The 18204-nt window shown below is 33.3% G+C and overlaps 1 protein-coding gene across 1 annotated transcript in view; it reads right to left on the bottom strand.

The window, feature by feature from the left end:
* LOC117906170 (phospholipase SGR2-like) overlaps nucleotides 1-14643 on the bottom strand; it is a 31897-nt gene extending 17254 nt beyond the window's left edge. Inside the window, 7 exon segments of the mRNA XM_034819131.1 lie at nucleotides 3978-4028; nucleotides 9115-9267; nucleotides 9358-9429; nucleotides 9645-9800; nucleotides 10738-10932; nucleotides 11277-11377; nucleotides 13717-14643. Of these exon segments, the coding sequence (XP_034675022.1) occupies nucleotides 3978-4028; nucleotides 9115-9267; nucleotides 9358-9429; nucleotides 9645-9800; nucleotides 10738-10932; nucleotides 11277-11377; nucleotides 13717-14002 (1014 nt within the window). The 5' untranslated portion in view covers nucleotides 14003-14643.
* Between the last annotated feature and the right edge of the window lie 3561 nt (nucleotides 14644-18204).

The following is an 18204-nucleotide window of genomic DNA, read 5'->3' as shown; positions in this document are numbered from 1 at the left end:
GTGATAGAGGCCTTGAGACTCACGTCCTATGCCAATCGTCTTCCCCGTACTCCGGTCCTGCAAGGTCACAAATTTATCAGAAAAAGTAATAGAGCAGTTAAGAGTACGAGTGATTTTGCTGATGGAGATAAGATTAAAGGAACACTCAGGAGTATAAAGGACAGAAGTGAGAGGTAGAGAAGGGAGAGGATGTGTCAAACCAATGCCTTTAGCCACAGTTTGAGAACCGTTAGCTAAGGTAACAATAGGTAAGGCAGAGGTAGTAGTAATAGAAGAGAAAAGATCCTTATTACCAAATATGTGATCAGAAGCGCCAAAATCTAGAATCCAAGGTCCAAGAGAAGATGTGTGGGTAAGACAAGCAGAAGCATTACCAGTCTGGGCAACAGAAGTAACAGAAGCTGACTTGGTGGCCTAATAGTGGAGATAGTCATCATACTCACTGTTAGTGAAGAAAATACCCTGAGATATGGAGGAGCTCGGAGGCTGAGGCTGCTGAGGATCAGATGATTGGGCCACGTGGGCAGTGCGGGGAGGCCGCCCATGTAACTGATAACACCGATCACGAGTGTGGCCAAGCTTATTGCAATAGGTGCAATGAGGACGTTGGTCTCTACCTCGGTTACCACTATGTCCTCCTCGAGAGTTAGTTTGAGAAACTAACACAGAAAAATCTGAAGTGTTATCAGATAGCAAAGTCTGAGTGGAGAAGATACAGAGGAGGCGAGCAAACACATCATCCAAGGATGGAACAGAGGAACTGCCAAGAATCTGATCGCGGACGGTCTCAAGATCTGGACGGAGGCCAATAAGCGTAAGAACCATGAAGAACTTGTCAATCTATGTTCGCTGATCCCCAACATCAGTAGTAAGAGGCATCACGGTCAAGAATTCCTCCTTAAGAGAGGCAATCTAGCCAATATAAGTAGATAAATCCATGTCTTGTTGTCTGACATTGCCAATAGAAGAAGCCACCTTATAAAGACATTGGATATCATTCGTGTATAGCCCTTTCACCTGATTCCAAAATTTAAAGCATGTTTTGTAGGCCCGAAAATGAAGCGGAATCTTAGGATCAACTGATTGCCATAACACACTACATAACTATGCATATATCTTCCTCCATTGTACTCTATCAACCTCAAGGATATCCGCCTCCTGCGTAACAAGGTGATCCTCATAACCTTGACCCATAAACCAAAGCTCCACATAAGCAGACTAGGACAAATAATTTTCACTGCCAACCAATTTCTCCAAAATAATCATAGGAGATCCAGATATAATAGAGGAAAAAATGGAACTTTTAGTAGTCATATCTACTTATCTAGAGAACGAAATATGTTTGGATCAAAGAGAGCCTTAATATGGCTTCAGATCGCGGCTAAAAGAAGAAAAACTGAGAATCTGCAGCTGTGAGAGACCAAATAGTAAAGAAAAACAAATGTGGCACTACTAGAAGGGTAGAAGAACACTTCCTAAGACACGTGCAGGGCTCGGGGTGACACAAGCACAGATGGAGAGTGGCTAAACGGCGTCAGGCGAGGCTGGAGGTGGAAGCACGTTGCCGGAAAGTGCTTCACGCACCCTCATGCGCCGACGCGTGAGGTTCAGGCCGCCGGAGAAGAAATGCGCGTGGCCTGCGCGTGACTAAGATTCTCCCTCCGGTGCTTTGACAAAACTTGAAGATCTCCTCCTTGCGCACCTGATGGTATGGTCGGTGTCGGAAAAGGACTTCGCCGGAAAAAATCGCCGGCAGTGAGGGTTTTCTGACGGCGATACGATTGACCGGAAAGCTTTAGGAGATGGGGAAGGTAACCGGAATGAAACAAGGTCACTGAAAGGTTTCCCAGAATTGATTCACGGATAAACCGGAAATAATTAGGTTTTTTTTCTCCCTAGGCTCTGATACCATGTGAAAAGAGAGAAAATGGAGAATCCCTAATTTTTGTTATTAAAAAACTATTAATAATACACATTGGACTTGGGTATATATATACATGCTAGTGGGACCCATAATACAATAAGGAAAAAAAAGAAAAGTAAATAACTGAAATAACTGTACACTATCTAACAATATGTTAAATTTCCTACGTTTTACAAGCGTGCAAATCTCATCAAAACTATAATATTTATGGACTTTTTTGAGTTTTCGAACTAAACAGACATGTTCAGCATTTCAAACTTGCTTATGTACCACCTCCGGTTAGTAGCCCTCTTCCACATGGCAAGATTTCCAACTTTGGAGAAAATTCTATACCCAAAGATCAAACACCTTGATGATACAATAAAAATCAAGGGAAGTAACCCAAACTCCTTAGCTCCAAACCCAAATAATCAACTCGCTTAGGAAGATCTCCCATGCTTAATAAAAGCTCCTTCCAATAAAAAATCTTCACATATGGCCCCCTTCAAAAATACACCCAAAAGATGATGCACAGAAAAGTTTTCCATTTTCCATATCAAAATGATGCATTTTAAAGCTTGGAGGCAGCAACCCGATGTGTGGTCACAAATTTCTTTCAAAAATATCCAACTCTCTCCAGAGAAATAGAATGAAGATGACACAGGGATATACACTGGAAAATGAATTGTGCTCCAAATTAGAAAGCACACAATTTCAGCCAATCAAATGCTCCACTGCAAGAATTTTATTCTAAACCAACTTCCAGACAAGAATTTTATCCTCCATGATAACATTGTTGGAGCATGATATACATTGTAGACTCAAATCCTAACAGCTTAATGCCATAAGCTTTCAAGAAAGTTTGTTAATTAACACAGTATCAGGGCATTTATTAACCGAAAGCCTCATCTGTTTATTTGTTTAATTATCTGTCTGCTGCTGCTACTATCTTTGCCTCCCACATGTGCAGTCATATGCGAGGGGGATATTAGAGAATCATATATATAGTAGGCTCAAATCCTAACAATTTAAGTTTTTAGGAAGGTTGGTTACTCAACAAAGATGAAACTTGTTTTAAGGACCACCCCCTCTCAATCTTTCATAGTGCCATCCAAGAGATCATGGTCACATGAGGAGGAGATACCCAAAAAACCCTACTCTGGTTCTTTGATGGTAGGTAAGGAACATAAACTTGGTGGAAATAAAGTTCCTACCCACTTGATCCTCTCTCCCTTACCAAAAAATCTCCAGGAACAAGCATCTTTGAGTAGCCTGACACAAGTACCTAGTATACCACCTTGTGTTTTGTTTGTTCCAGTCCATTTTCTTTGAGAGAAGTGTTTGCTTTTAAAATTGCAAGAATCCTACAATTGCTCTCTTAAAATAAAAACAGAGAAACACACACACACAATACAACCAAACATGTTTTCAACTCCTTTAAAGGTGTTACCAATAATACTCATCACTAACATAAAGAATCTAACAATTCTATGGTTGATAATTTTGCTTCTTTGCTTGCAGGAGAAAGTTTCCTTTTTCCTTAAGTATTTGAAGAGGTCTCTTCTCAAAACAAATTAGAATTTTTCCCCACAACCAAAACTGTCCATTCAAATAATTTAACCTGGTTTGAAATGTTAAGAATTTGATGTTATATTTGGATATTCAATTCTATTTCTATCATCAATCATCTGTCTTACTATTTCATTTGCTAGTTTGCTATTTATTAGGGAGAGAAAGATGCATAAAGTTAGCACCCATGACGTTCTCTACTTCTTATTCAAGCCACCTACTTCTTCTAGGAAATTTCTACAGTTTAGAGCCCTCCTCTGTTTCCATTTGCTTGTGAATTTCTGGCTTCAAGTACTACCAAATACCAATATTTTTCTGGTTTGTAAGTTACTTTCAGCTGATATTATACAATAAGATTCCTTAATAAAAATATTAATAATTTGGAAACTTCATAAAGAAGAGTATATATACACTACAACGGCACAAAGAATCCAAAATAACAAGGAGCAGAAGGCTACAGTAAGAAAAGTGAAATTTTGTCAAGGGAGAAAACTATATTGCATACCTGAGAACAGTAATCATCCATTTCCTCCTCCTTCTGCTGACGTAATTCATCCTAGTGCAACAAAATGGTTGCAACTGTTACCTTTTTTAGTGGCAAGTAACAGGGGATTTGCACTTACGAATGAATTAAATAATTTTCACAAATAAGAAACCATAACATAATAAGATTAACAGATAGCTGAATCAGTCACCAAACAAGGATAAAAAGAAAATAAAAAAGATTGCAAATGAAAGCAGATAAAGATTACAATGATGATGGTGAGTATTATTTGTTATTATTGCCATTGTGGTTGTTGTATACCTAAAGAAAGGCAGAACATTTATTGTCATTTTTTCCAACATTTCTTAATCTTTCAATAGGGGCTAGAGCTTATGCAGTAACCACCTCCATAATAACACCTAAAGACCCAAACAGCCCGTTCAAAATTACCCCAACCTAAGCACATCGAACAAAGGAGAGAGGGTGAGGATCATGTGGCCCTACTCAAGGTCTAGGCAAGGAGGATGCAGCCAGTCCAAGAATCTCTGAATGCTCCAATCACTAACCCTGAAACATGTACTAAACAAGTCTCTGGCTCTAATGTCATTAATGATCTTGATTTACCTTATTGCTGTTAGAAAAGGTAAAAGACAATGCACCCGACATCCCTTAGCTAATTTTGTCTCCTTTGATAATTTGTCTCCTATATTCCATGCCTTTGTTTCCACACTTAATTCAATAGAGATGCCTAAAATTGTTCAAGAGGCTCTTAGAGATGAAAATTGGAGGAAGGCTACATTCAAAGAGATGAGTGCATTGAGGAAAAATAATACTTGCGAAACTATTGATCTTCCCTCTTGAAAAAGACAAAAAAAAAAGGTTCGGCTTAAATGAATGTTTACTACCAATTACAAGTAGATGGTACACCAGGGAGGTATAAGGTGAGATTAGTAGCTAGAGGGTACATACAAAGTTATGGGATACATTATCAAGAAACTTTGCCCCGGTGGAAAAAATAAACATCATTCGTATTTTGTTATCCTTCGCTACTAACTTAAATTGACTCTTCCAACAATTCAATGTAAAGAATGCTTTTGTACAGGTCGATTTAGAGGAGGAAGTCCATATAGAAATCCAACTTGGTCTAGAGGAAGATTTCAATGGAAATAATGTTTATAGACTTAAGAAGGCTTTGTAAGGCCTTAAACAAGTACAAGGGCCTAGTTTAGGAGGTTTGCTAGGGCAATGAAGAATATGAGTTTTAGTCATAGCCAAAGGTATTATACGTTGCTTATTAAGCACTCAAACACAGGAAAGATTACAGCTCTTAATTGTGTATGTTGATGACATTATCATGACAAGAAATGACTTGGAAGAGGCTAGAAGACTGAAGAAATAGCTTGCAAAGGAATTTAAGATTAAAAAGACCTTGGAAGGCTTAAATATTTTCTTGGGATCGAATTCACTAGAAAGAGGGAATGGTAATCTCGCAGCAGCACTAGATACTGAAATGCTAGGAAGTAGACCGACCAGCAAAGACTCCAATTGAGCCAAATCAAAAGCTTGATGAAGGAAAAGATCATGCACCAGTAGATCGAAAAAGGTATCAATGAGTTACAGGAAAATTGATTTACTTGTCTCACACTCGACTTCAGTGTGGTAAGTCAGTTTATGCATAACCCCAAGGACATAAATATAGAGGCAGTTTTCAGAATACTTAGTTACTTGAAATCAACACCATGCAAAGGTATTTTGTTTCTAAAGACAAGCAGAATGATTCTTGAAGCCTATATAGAAGCAAACTAGGCAGGATCAATAACAATTAAAGATCAACTTTCGGATACTATACTTTTTTTTTAGGAAATTCAGTTACTTGGAGAAGTAATAAACAATCAATGGTGGCAAGATCAAGTGTCGAGGCAGGATTTAAAGCTATGGAATATGGGGTGAGAAGTTGTAAGTGAACTTCTCAGGATGAAAATTATACTAACTAATCTTGAAATTAAATGGGAAGAGCAAATGAGACTCTATCGTGATAATAAGTTTATAATAAATATAGTTCACAATCCAATTCAACATGATTGGACCAAGCATGTGAAATAGATTACCATTTCATTAAAGAAAATTTATACATTGGGCTAATATGCCCTCCCTACACATGCACAAAAAAACAATTGGCTAACATTTTGACTACAAGACTCACAACTCACTCATTTTAAGCTATTACAAGCAAGTTGGGATTAAAGAACACATTTACTCACCAACTCAAGGGGGATTGTTGAAAATCCTAACTTTCCTAATTGGATTGAGCAAGATGTATCAAGGACAAATTAGGGATTCCTTACTTGTTTGTGCAGTTGACTAATAGTGTCTACATTCAATGTATACTATGTTGAACAACCAATTTTCCTAAAAGCTTAAACTTACAGAATTTGGGCTCAATATGCATATCATACTCCTTAGCACTCTTCCTCACATGCGGTCCCATACCCACATGTGAAGAGACAAAGACAAACAGAGAATTTGGATTCATATCCAATAGACAAAGACAGACCAAATTTGGATTCACATCCAACAAACAAATAAGGGAAATGCAAATTACAGAGAAGTGACTCGAACTCATGACCTCCTACCAAACCAAGTTCTAATACCATGTTGAACAACCAATTTTCCTAAAAGTTTAAGCTTACAGAATTTGGGTTCAATATTCATATCATGCTCCTTAACATACTAGGCTATCAGTATGATTATTTTCCTTTATTGTTTTCCCAGTAAATTCTATATATTCACAATAAGTTCCTCCATCAACACAAGAAATACAATTCCATGATTATTTTACACTATTCATCAATATGATTATTTTACACTATTCATCAATAAGCTAGCTTATTCATAATTTCTCTTTAGAATTTTATTTCCCTATTGTTCTTAGTATTCATTCATCAAAATCAATTAGGCAATGCTTATAGTTCTCAAAAAAAAAAAAAATTGAAAAACAACTTTCTCAGCCTATTTTCCATGAAAATCCTATACACTTACGTACAATGAAAAATTTCCAAAGTATTCTCCATCTTTTCAACTATTACTCACAACACTCTATTAAAAAAACTAAAAACATCTAAAATTCATTCTTAAAAAAACCCGCTTTCATAACAACTTCTGAAAAATCTGCTTTCTATCAAAAGTTTGTCAAATAGGTTTTCCAAGTAAGAAAACTAATTACAAGAATAGTTACCAAACATGCCCAATCTTTGGTATTTTCTCTAAGAAAATCAGAAAGTACTAGAAGAAATCTTCTATCATTACTAAAGCATATCCTTACACGCCTCTATGTTAAGTGGTATCGAAGCCAAAACCTATGTTGTGTCAAGATTAGAATTAGAATAAACAAATATGATAATTGAAGGTCCAGCAATAGCTCTATCTTTGGTGTCCTATCTCCTAGAGTATTAGAGGTTACTTGGAGGGAAAGGTGAGCAAATAAGGAAGCTGAAAGGCTAGCTAAGAAAGAAGCTTCTACCCCATTAGGTTTATTGGGAACTGTTTACCCCCTTGAGAATTTTCAATTGAAACTCTCCCAATCAAATTGTATTTTCAATTTTTCCCTACCATTTGAAATATAAACCAACATATGTTGATCAATTAACCACCCTAGGATGGTAACCATCACTTTGAACCCAAAGCCTTTTATTAGTTTTCTGATGAATACTTGATTTTGTTGAACTGAGTTGAACTCTTCTACATTTTGCCCTTTTCGACTAGAAAATTATCTTTCGTTTTCAATGAGAATGGTGGCAGCTATCCTTTTATTTTGTAGGCAAAATAAAAGCAAATATATAATGAAGTGCCTAATAAAAGAAAATATATAATGGCTGCTATCCTTTTTTCAATCTCATTGTTAATTACAGTAATATCATTATTGTATAGGTATTCTCTTTATTCAACTTTTGTATTTAAATGTTTAAAAGAAATAGAAAATTTTGCCTTCCATTTTTCAACGGTTGTGAAAATCATCAAACTCAGCTTTCATGAAAACATTAATGTAAACCACACTAGATAAATAATTGATACATGGATAGATAAATAGAGAAATGAAGAGATCCTTTATGAGGTAGACTGCCCAATGGCACCTATTTCTTCCTTTATAATATATCAAGAGGATGCAATCCCACCCAATACATTAGCAATTCGGGCTGCTAAAAATGACAAAAATATGAGAAGAATCCATTCTAACTAATACTAAATACACCATATGATGAGGATGAATCACCAAAATATACATCAAGAAAGAGAATTAGTATTAGTTGGAATTAAATTGGGATTAGTACTAGTAGTATTTAAATTAGGATTAGTATTTGTTGGAGTTAAATTAGGAGTAACTAAGTAGGTTATAGGAGAATTAGAATTAGAGTCATAATAGGTTATGAGAATCCTAGTAGACTTTGGATTTCTTAGAGGAGTCTATAAATAAAGCTAATTAATGTAAACCAAAATAATTGATTGGTGATTAAATAATATTAGTCCTTTTGCAAGTGTTGCAATTCTCAATCATGAGACTCCATTGATTTTCTTCTAGGTGAAACTCTTAGAAGACATTAATGAGACTCTAAGGTTTCCATCTCTTCTTCTTCGCATCTTCTCTCTATATTCTTTTATTTTATTTTTCTGTACCATAAACTTTATCCCTTATTTCTCCCCTTAAACCCTAAAAAGCAAAATCCCTAGCCCACCTGTTTGATTATAGGCAACCAGCCTAGGTCAAACTACATCAGCATATCTAACATTAATCATTAATGAACAACTTCTGCAGATTCTCTTATGAAAAAAAATGTTATAAAATTTATCAATGACTTATTTCTATTTATTGGTTCAACTCTCTTTACTTATCAAAATAAAAAAGAATTCTATTTATTGGTTCAACAAATTTCATTTGGTGTTAAGTAAATGAAAACTGGTGTCCACATGAATTGAATCTTCAAGCATCAATCATAGAAACATCAACTAACAAGACAAAACACTAATTGGTGGTATTGACAGCCGAACTGCCCAAGAACCTGAAAATCTGATCAAGGATTAATATATAAAAATTATGGGAGAAAAGGTAGTAGCAAAATTTCTCCTGTCGATGCATTACAGAAAAAATGGAGAAGGTACAGACCTGGGTCGGTTTTGGTGAGAGAGATGGAGAATATCCACGCCTTAACTTAATTCCATTTCCACTTAAACTAATAACACTCGAAAAACCAGAAGCATCAACATTTAGCCAAGCCTCCCAAGTATCATCTTCTCCAGTAAAAAGTGCATGGAGTCCCTACAAAAAAAAAACCCTAAATATATCTATACACCAGATATTAAGAAGCAGAGGATCATAAATGCTCCTATCACAGAACGATACACATACCGGGGTAGAGCCTTGTAAATCAATTCGAGCTGCAAAAAGCCCTGATGGTTGAAATGTCCTCCGATGCCAAACCTGGAGATAAGAAATAAACAACAATCTTGTCCCTAATTTTAACTGAAAACTGTAGGAAAGAATTCTGAATACAGGTGACAGCAATTAAAAAAACACAAACCATGGACCTAAACTCAAGACCCAAGAGCTACCAACTTGTACAACAAGAATTATGTGATCTGCCAAATCAAATAATAAACTTTAAAAAAGTAGTAGATTCTGCTGCTATTGCATACTTGTCCACGATATGCAAACTCTAATTGTTCAGCAACATCTTCACGAAGTGGAAGCCAATCGAGTCCCCCTTTGCGAGCAAACCAATGACCTCTTAAAACACGCCGATTTTCTCCATTCCAATAAATAGGAAAGCAATGTCTCTTAACTAAATCCACCTGCAGAAATTAAAGAACTTCAATTTTAAAAAAGCATTGTTAAAGATAAACGAACAGAACAAAGTGCTTGAGGAAGTTCCTAAAATTATGGAGTTTTAACTCAAAACTGGGAGTTTTGCATATCATCAAACAGCAATTTAAAAGGGATGGATATAAAATAACAAAGTATCAAACAAAATAGACAAATGTGAGCCAGATTCATGCTACAATGTTGTTTATACATAAAGAGTTCAACAACACACTCATTCCCACTGTATATTCTATATGCTAGCCAGGATCAGTATACTGCTAACAAAAAAAAAACCAACAAAGCATGCTAGAAACCATGTTCCATCATTTGGTGAATAATAGTAAAACAAATGACACAGTAACCACAATGATCTGCAGATAGGGGATCATTACTAAATTGAGCTCAGAGAGCTACGTCCAGTTTGATATGCCACATCAGCACAGTGGATTTTTACAAATGTCCTCCCCAAGAAACATAATTACAAAAGAGATGAGTGCCTCCATTAAAAAACTATTAGAACAGGTTTTTCAGGATAGAGGGAGGAAAGTATCAACTGATAGAGCATATAGGAGATCCTGTTTCATCAGTGTATTTAATAGGGGCAAAGCTCACTGTTGCCAATTAAGCTTTTTATTTTCTCAGAAAACGTGGATGTTGGAAACAAAATATCTTATATGCCTTTTTTTTTTGCTTTCCATAATATGTCATCATCTCTGATATTTTTTAGAAAAATCAAGAGGTTCTCCAACTGACTTTACTTGCTCACTTTCAAGTCTGGCACTACCTTCAGAAAAAGATATTGAAAGTTTCTGAAACCTAATACAATCATTATGCTAGTTTCACTTGGAGTACCATACAACAAACAAAAAGGAGATCATTAACAAAAGCAGAAACAAGAAAAAGAAAAAAACTAATTAAAAAAATTACCTCATAGAGTCCACCCTTTACAGGGACACCAACTCTCTCTTCTTCAACCTCATAGAGTTGTGCTGGTCGAGCATTCTCTGAAGAAGATGCTTTTAGTTTCAAATCAGAATTAGTACCGGATTTAGGTCGTTCTTTAGGACCTTCACTACATTCTGCATATTCTCTCCACCAGCTAGAGAGCAACTCTTCCTCTCTCTGCAAATACATATTCAATAAGCAACTAATTAAATGGAAACTGTTATTGTTTAGATCTTGCAGCAAGTATTGGTTGCAAATAATTGTTTGAACTACACAATTAAATATTCATGGACAGTTGCATCCTTATTTCTCTGACAAGTTCCTTCAACTTCCCAAGGTAATTCTAAACTGAATCTGATATTAGTAAATCAAACATGAAAAAGTAGAAGAAAAAAAATTGTAATAATAGCTGACAAATGGTTTAGCTGTCACAAAATGAGTACTTTAGGAAGCCATCTCGGGTAATTACACAAAGGTAAGATTAAACATTCAACCAACCAACTACGAAGTCAATAAATAACCTGTAAGAAAGACGCCTCTATTGCAAGAGAGTCCCTCATTCCAAATCGAAAATAATCACTCTTCCCCACTATCTCCGTGCTAGGGAGTGAGGCAGCCAGCTCTGTAGGAACAATGATGGTAAATGTTATCAACATAAACATACTGTAAGAGTAAATATCTAATGCTGACATATTAATTTCTTTTGATAGCAAAACAAATGATATTGATGATGAAGAAGAAGATGATGATGACATTTAAGCAGTTAAGAAATCAATTAATTGTCTTGTTCACAAATTACCAAAACATAAGAGGGGAAAAAGTCTGATGTTTACTGTTATCTGCCAGGCACACCACTCCCTAGAAATTTCACATATTAAAGTTCTCTAACTTTTCACTTTATAATAAATCCCTTAACATGCAGAGTTAGTCTGCCATTTTGTAAAGTTCTTCACCTGCACCCCCACAGCACCATTGACCTCACACAACAAACATTCACTTACTAAGTTTACAAATATCATTCCTCCACCAAATTTGCCTAAATGAAATATAGAAGTTTGTCCAAATCGTGCATAATGTGGGACAGAGGAGACCTTTCCCATTAATTACTGGACTGACAGTTTTCCCAGCTTATGTGGTTTGTTTCAGACCTGACCGTTTGCTTCCTGCAAGATTCATCTATTCCCTTCCCAAGCTGATTGGTGTCTTGGATCAAGGAAATTAGAATGACAAGATCTTATCGGAGTTTGATGCTTAGCTCTGCATCATTGAGCTGGAGAGAACTCAATGTTTGTTTGGGCATGTCCTGTTCATTTCCTCCACTGTTTTTTTTTTTTTTTTTGATAGGTAAATTTTGTCCTCATTGGGAATTTAACCTGGAACCTCCCACAAAACCTCCCCATCCCTTTACCATTTGAGTCAGGCCTCAAGGGCATTCATTTCCTCCACTGTTATTTCCCAATCATTAGTCTTTTTTCCTTCCTGGCAGAGACAAGCTGGATTATTCGCTCTATAGGACTGAAACAGAGGTTGCTCAGGCCAAGGTCCTGAAGGAGCCAGGATGTCAAATACTGCACAAGAAGCCTTCTTATCAAATAATGGGAAGGCAGGACACTGCTGCATTGGTGTATTTCTGGAAGGAGATTTGAAGGATTGCAGTTGGTTGTTGACAATGCATTAAAATTCGATATCCACCAGGATATCAAGGGTCCAAATATATGAAGATAAGATAGAGGCCTTCCTATTAATGTTGACGATTGATATAGATTTGGAATTCAATGAAAATTGGTAGCAAACCATGGAAATGTCTAATAGAATCTGGAAGAAAATTAAATGTGATGTTGAAAGAGGAAGGGGCAAAAGGAGAGAACTAATCACAAGCAGGAATAAGACAGTAAAAGGTGAGCAATTTGTTTGCCACCATAAGCAATCCACCAAAGGGACAACATCAAAAAACTCATGACCCCTACAATCTACCAAATAGGTAAGAGTAAAAATAGAAGAAGTCCTGCTAGTCAAAGTGAGAATACCAATGAAACTGCATTCCACATTATCTCTACACATTGTACAGTACCCAGTCACATTAACACCTAATACAACTTCAGTGAAGACTGAAATAGAAGATCATAGATAGCCAATTGTCAAAATACAAATCACAACTCTCTAACTCTAGTTACAAGATAAAATTAATCCTAATGGTTCCAAGACTAGCCTTTTTAGCATAATAAGATAATCAAAAAAATCTAGGTCACTCTCATATTCTAAATTCACTACCTAGGTATTAATCACAAGGTTCCGATGTTAACATTCAAAGGCATATTATCTTCGAAGTTCCAACTTTCACGTTCATTCCTTCCCCACCAAAAAAAAAAAAAAAAAAATCCAAAAAATAAATAAATAAACTAAAATATTAAGTAAAAGTTTTTATTTACTAATCAGCATCATTTTGAATATTCACATGCAAGCCATTCAAATGAAAATTATTAAATATTCACTATAAAAATAAATTTACTTGACTTCTAATATGATCTTTGACAATAAGAATACAGTTTTTCATGTAGGATTACTTCACCTCTTTCTCCCCTTTATGATCAATTTCTGACCTTTCTATATATTTTAATCAATTAATATAATAAATTCTTTAAAAAAAAATGAAATTGATTTTTCTTAAAAATTATGAAAAATGGTTGAAAGTGAATATCACTGTATCACGTATCATCATATAGGTATCATAAGATACAGTTTAAGATAAGATGCGGATTGTGATATGTATCTATTTCCATAAAAAAGTTGCAGTATCGTTGCATCATATAGTCTATCATAAGTTTTTAACAACTATGCCTTTAAGTTCTTCTCTTTCTCCCATAACTCTCTGTAATAAAACAAGAAGTAAGACTAATAATCAAGCCAAGTAGACCAAAGAAAAGCCAATTAACAGTTTCAAATTAGCCAAAAAAATCTTACCATTCTCTGCCAAAGGGATTTTGCAGTAGTACCAACGAACATCACTGCCATCAGAGGGACTCCTAGTCTGTGCAAGATACTTCTGCCTTTCCTCACAGTGCTCAATCTGATCTTCCAATCTCGCAATGTTTGATGGTGTATTCTTCAATAATTCAACAGAAGTTCCTTCAGCTTCACATGAACCACTACCTTCCAAACCTGAAACCCCAGCTTCCCCTTCACATTTTCTACTGCTTCCATCCGTTCCTGAGCCCAAAACTGCACTCTCTGATCCGAAATCCGCCATTAAAACAATTCAAAGCAAATATTGTGCTCTCTTACGCTAATTATCAAATGGGTGGTCTTCACTTCGGCCAAAGATGAGAAACTAAGACTAAAAGCCACAAAAAAGGCAGAAACTTCGCCTCGGAATCTGCAGTAGAAGTGACTCCGAAGCAAATATTGATATCAGTCAGGCAAATAATCAATTGTATGATCTCCGAAAGTGCTGAATATGAACTTCAATTTGAAATTCAACACGATTGAACAACGCCCATGTCAAATTCCCATTGTTTGATCCAAATCATCATATGGGTAATGAGTACTCTTCAACAGTAACCAAACGTGAAATTCACATGATTTGAGCAATACCCATCAAAGGAAACAAAGCTTCCAACCCAAACAACACATGAAAAACGATTTTGTTGTGATAAAAAAATATGAATACCGCAACACTCGAACAACGAAATTTAGCTGTAATCAGAGGAAACTTGAGCCCAAAGAACCAACTTTACAGAGAGAATTTGGGAAACCCAGACGGAAAGGAAGCTCAATCGAATCAGAAAGCCGCCCCAATTTAGATCAAAAGAAGCAAAACCCAGAAAGCAACACGGAGAGAAAAATGAGATTGTTGACAGCACGGTGTTGAATGGCCGGTGCAACCACCAGGCAACAGAGAGAAGTGGCGGTTGTTTGCCCCTTTTTAATTCTTCAACCTTTATTTTCTATTTTCTTTTTGCTTTTTTAGAATATTTTATTTTATTAAAAAATTTAAAATAATATTTTAAAAACCGAACCGAACCAAACAAACAATAGGTCTCCGATTTGATTTGACCCTTGGTTTTGAGGATCAAACGAGTCCTAAACCACTTAAATCGATGATTGAATTACGATTCAATTAATCTATTCCTAATAACTAAACAATTCGAATCATCTTTTAATTTTTAAGCCAAAATGATGGAACTTTGTCACCATGCAAAAAAACGTTAGCTTCAGCTCTCAACTTATGCTTCCCAATCACATTTGCTTTGCTTTTTGAAAGCAATGTTATTTCAAAGGCCCTACTAAGAAACACCCAAAAATGCAAAACCATCTTGTAATTATGCAATCAAAATGCTATTGGATTTATAAGAATTATAAAAATTTTGAAAAAAAAAAATTTCTATATATTTGTTGGAGTTTTGTTTATGAAGATTAAGCTTATCAGCCTGAAGAAATGGTGAAAGTCCCGTTTATCATACAACTAGTTTTTTATTTTTAATAATTTTTAAAATTTTAATAATAAATAAATTGTACATTTATAATATCATCATTTTAACGGTGATTTAACTATCAAATCATGAACTAATAATTTTTCCTAGTTCGATTATCAATCTGGTTTTGGAAATATCCAAGATAAGTTTAAAAAATGAAAAAATAAATAAATAAATAAGGGTTATTATTAATGAAATCTTATGTTTATAAACATGTTATAAATTTTATTATTATCATTATCTATAGAAATATTATACTCATTTGATTTTTTGTATACTTACCAATCCAAGATCTTAATTTACTAAATAATTCATTCAAATAATTTATTTTTAGCATGTTATAAAATTCCACTAAGTTCTTTAATTTGTCTCATATATAGGTAAATACTTTTAATTTTATAAAACATTGTACTATATTTTATGAAATTAATTGGAGAAATGTCTTAAATTAGGCTTCAAATTTTCAATCAAATACAAAATTTTCAAAAACATAAAATTGTTTTTATATTACAATGGTTGAAAATTTTCAATAATTTATGACAAATCAATAAAAAGTAATTTTTTTGAAGCCATTAACTTTAATTTTAAAAAAATGATTTCTGCCATAATTTTTAAAATAATTTTCCAACTATGGTTAAGATTAGAACACCTTAATCATATTTTTTGAAAATAATAATAAACTAATGTGAAAAATTTACATGTGAGATTTATAATGGTTCACTTTCAATGTGAAAATTATATCACTTGTGGTCACTGTAAATTTTCACTATAATGAAAAGAGAAAACACGAGAATCCAAAATGACCCACTTTCTAAGTTTTTCTCTTTACATTTTTCTCCCTCTTAATACTTAAAAAATAAAGATATACTTGGTTAAAAACAATGAAATAATCCCTAAATAAAAAATCTAACCCGTCCCATGTTTTTTTCTAGAAAAGTAACTCATTTTTTATATAAATGTCATTTTCTATTTCAAGTATTTACATATAGATTAAAAAAAAATTATTTTTACAATAAAATAATGAGGGCATTTTTGTCCAAATGATTTTAAAAAAGTGTGGGAGGTTAAATTTCAAAAATTGGGTTTTAAGAGGCCTTTTAATCAAATAACCAAAAAATAAAACACTCTCTCATATGATAATATAAATAATATAAATAGGGTAATCAAATCACATGTATAAAATCCTCAAAAAACCCGAATTTAAAATGTCATTAGATAACAATTAGGCTCCATACGCCTTAACACTATCATACATCCCAATATTATTAGTTAATTTTTTACAAATATTTTATTAAAAATCATAAAAAAAAATAGTATAAAATCGCTGTCAACCTCACTACACATTTGGAATAAAATAAAGAAGCCTCATTCCTCTGATTTAGTATATTTATTAAACATGTGGAATTAAGAAGGGTTGTGGGTCCACCAGGAACCCCCTATGGAATCATTCCCTTCTTGCTCAAGAATAAATTATGGGTAAAATGGTCTTTTATGCATTGTCCTATTTATTTAATTTTTCATACAAGTTTTTTCTTTTTTCCTATAATATTTTTATATATGCTTTTTTTTTCTCTCTTAATTCTTAAGATCCATAAGCATAAACATTTTAAAGTGGAAATATATTATTAAATAAAAATGGGGAATTTTTTTAGGGTACACAAAAAAATGTTTAAATATTGGCAAATTTTATATTTGTATGATGATTTCTATGATTAAAATTCAAAACTCGATATGGTGCTGGTGAAAATATGATAAAATTTATGAATAAATGAAGTTCAAACTTTTTGTTATAAAGTTTACAGAGTGAGTAACAAACAAAAAGAAAATTATGGGCGTGAGAATGAAGAAAAGTGCAATTTTTTTTTTTTTTGTTAAGATTTGTGTACACATTAGGAAGAAGTGTCTTTAATAAGTTTATAAAATATAAGTGTCATTTGGTTATGTTTTTTGAAACTTGTTTTAGAAAACCTGTTTTTTTTAATTTTTAAACTTAAAAGCAATTTTTGAAAATGAATTTGAAAAAACATAACCAAACGAGGCCTATGTTTTTCTTTTGTTTTTGTTATTTAAAAATTATTTTTTATTTCACTTTGTTTTTTAAAATTATTTTCAGAAAACAACGGGTAAATAATATTATAAATTTTTAAAAATTATTTTTAAATCACACGACCAACACGAGCTATAAAACTTCGAAGTTTTTCATTAATAATCATTTTTAAAATGAGAAATAACATATATTAATACGGTGGTCATCCGTTTTTTGCATCTACAATACTTTTCCTTTCATGTCCATTTCATTTAAGGGTATGTTTGGTACAAGGGAATGAAGAGTGAGAGTGAACATCTTATTTTTTTCTCATCAATTCTCATATTGAATAACTTAAATGACGATGAGAATGAAATAAAATAAAATATGAATGTTAATATTATAATAAAACTATAAATTATATTATTTATAAATATTTATAAAAATATGGATATTAACATCCTTGTGAAAACATACTTGATTTATTTGTTAAAAATAAATAATAATAATTTAAAATTAATAATTGATAATATTATTTTATTTTAAATTAAATTATAAACAAATAAATTTTAATTTTAAAGATATAAATGAATCAAAATTTTCATTACATACACGCATTTTGTATTTAATTTGTACCCAATTAATTATTTTTTTAATTTTAAATTATTTTTAAAAATTATAAGATTCATCAAAGAATTTAAAGCATTAATCATGTCTCACTCCATTTAGAATTTATGTATTTGGTGAGAAAATTTTGAAAATATGGTTATGTGTATAGGATAAACATTAGAGTTATGACTTATAATGTATCAGTTTTGACCTACTATTTTCTGTAGTGATTGTATATACTTTTTCAGTTTCAAATTATTTTTAAAAATTATTAAACTTATTAATGAATTCAATACAAAGTCTATTTGAAATTCATTTCTTTAGTGGAAAAAATCATAAAAT

The sequence above is a fragment of the Vitis riparia genome, chromosome 18 (assembly GCF_004353265.1).
Source record: "Vitis riparia cultivar Riparia Gloire de Montpellier isolate 1030 chromosome 18, EGFV_Vit.rip_1.0, whole genome shotgun sequence".
Taxonomy (NCBI): domain Eukaryota; kingdom Viridiplantae; phylum Streptophyta; class Magnoliopsida; order Vitales; family Vitaceae; genus Vitis; species Vitis riparia.
Note: the sequence above shows the minus strand (reverse complement) of the source record. Positions and strands in the feature narration are given on the sequence as shown.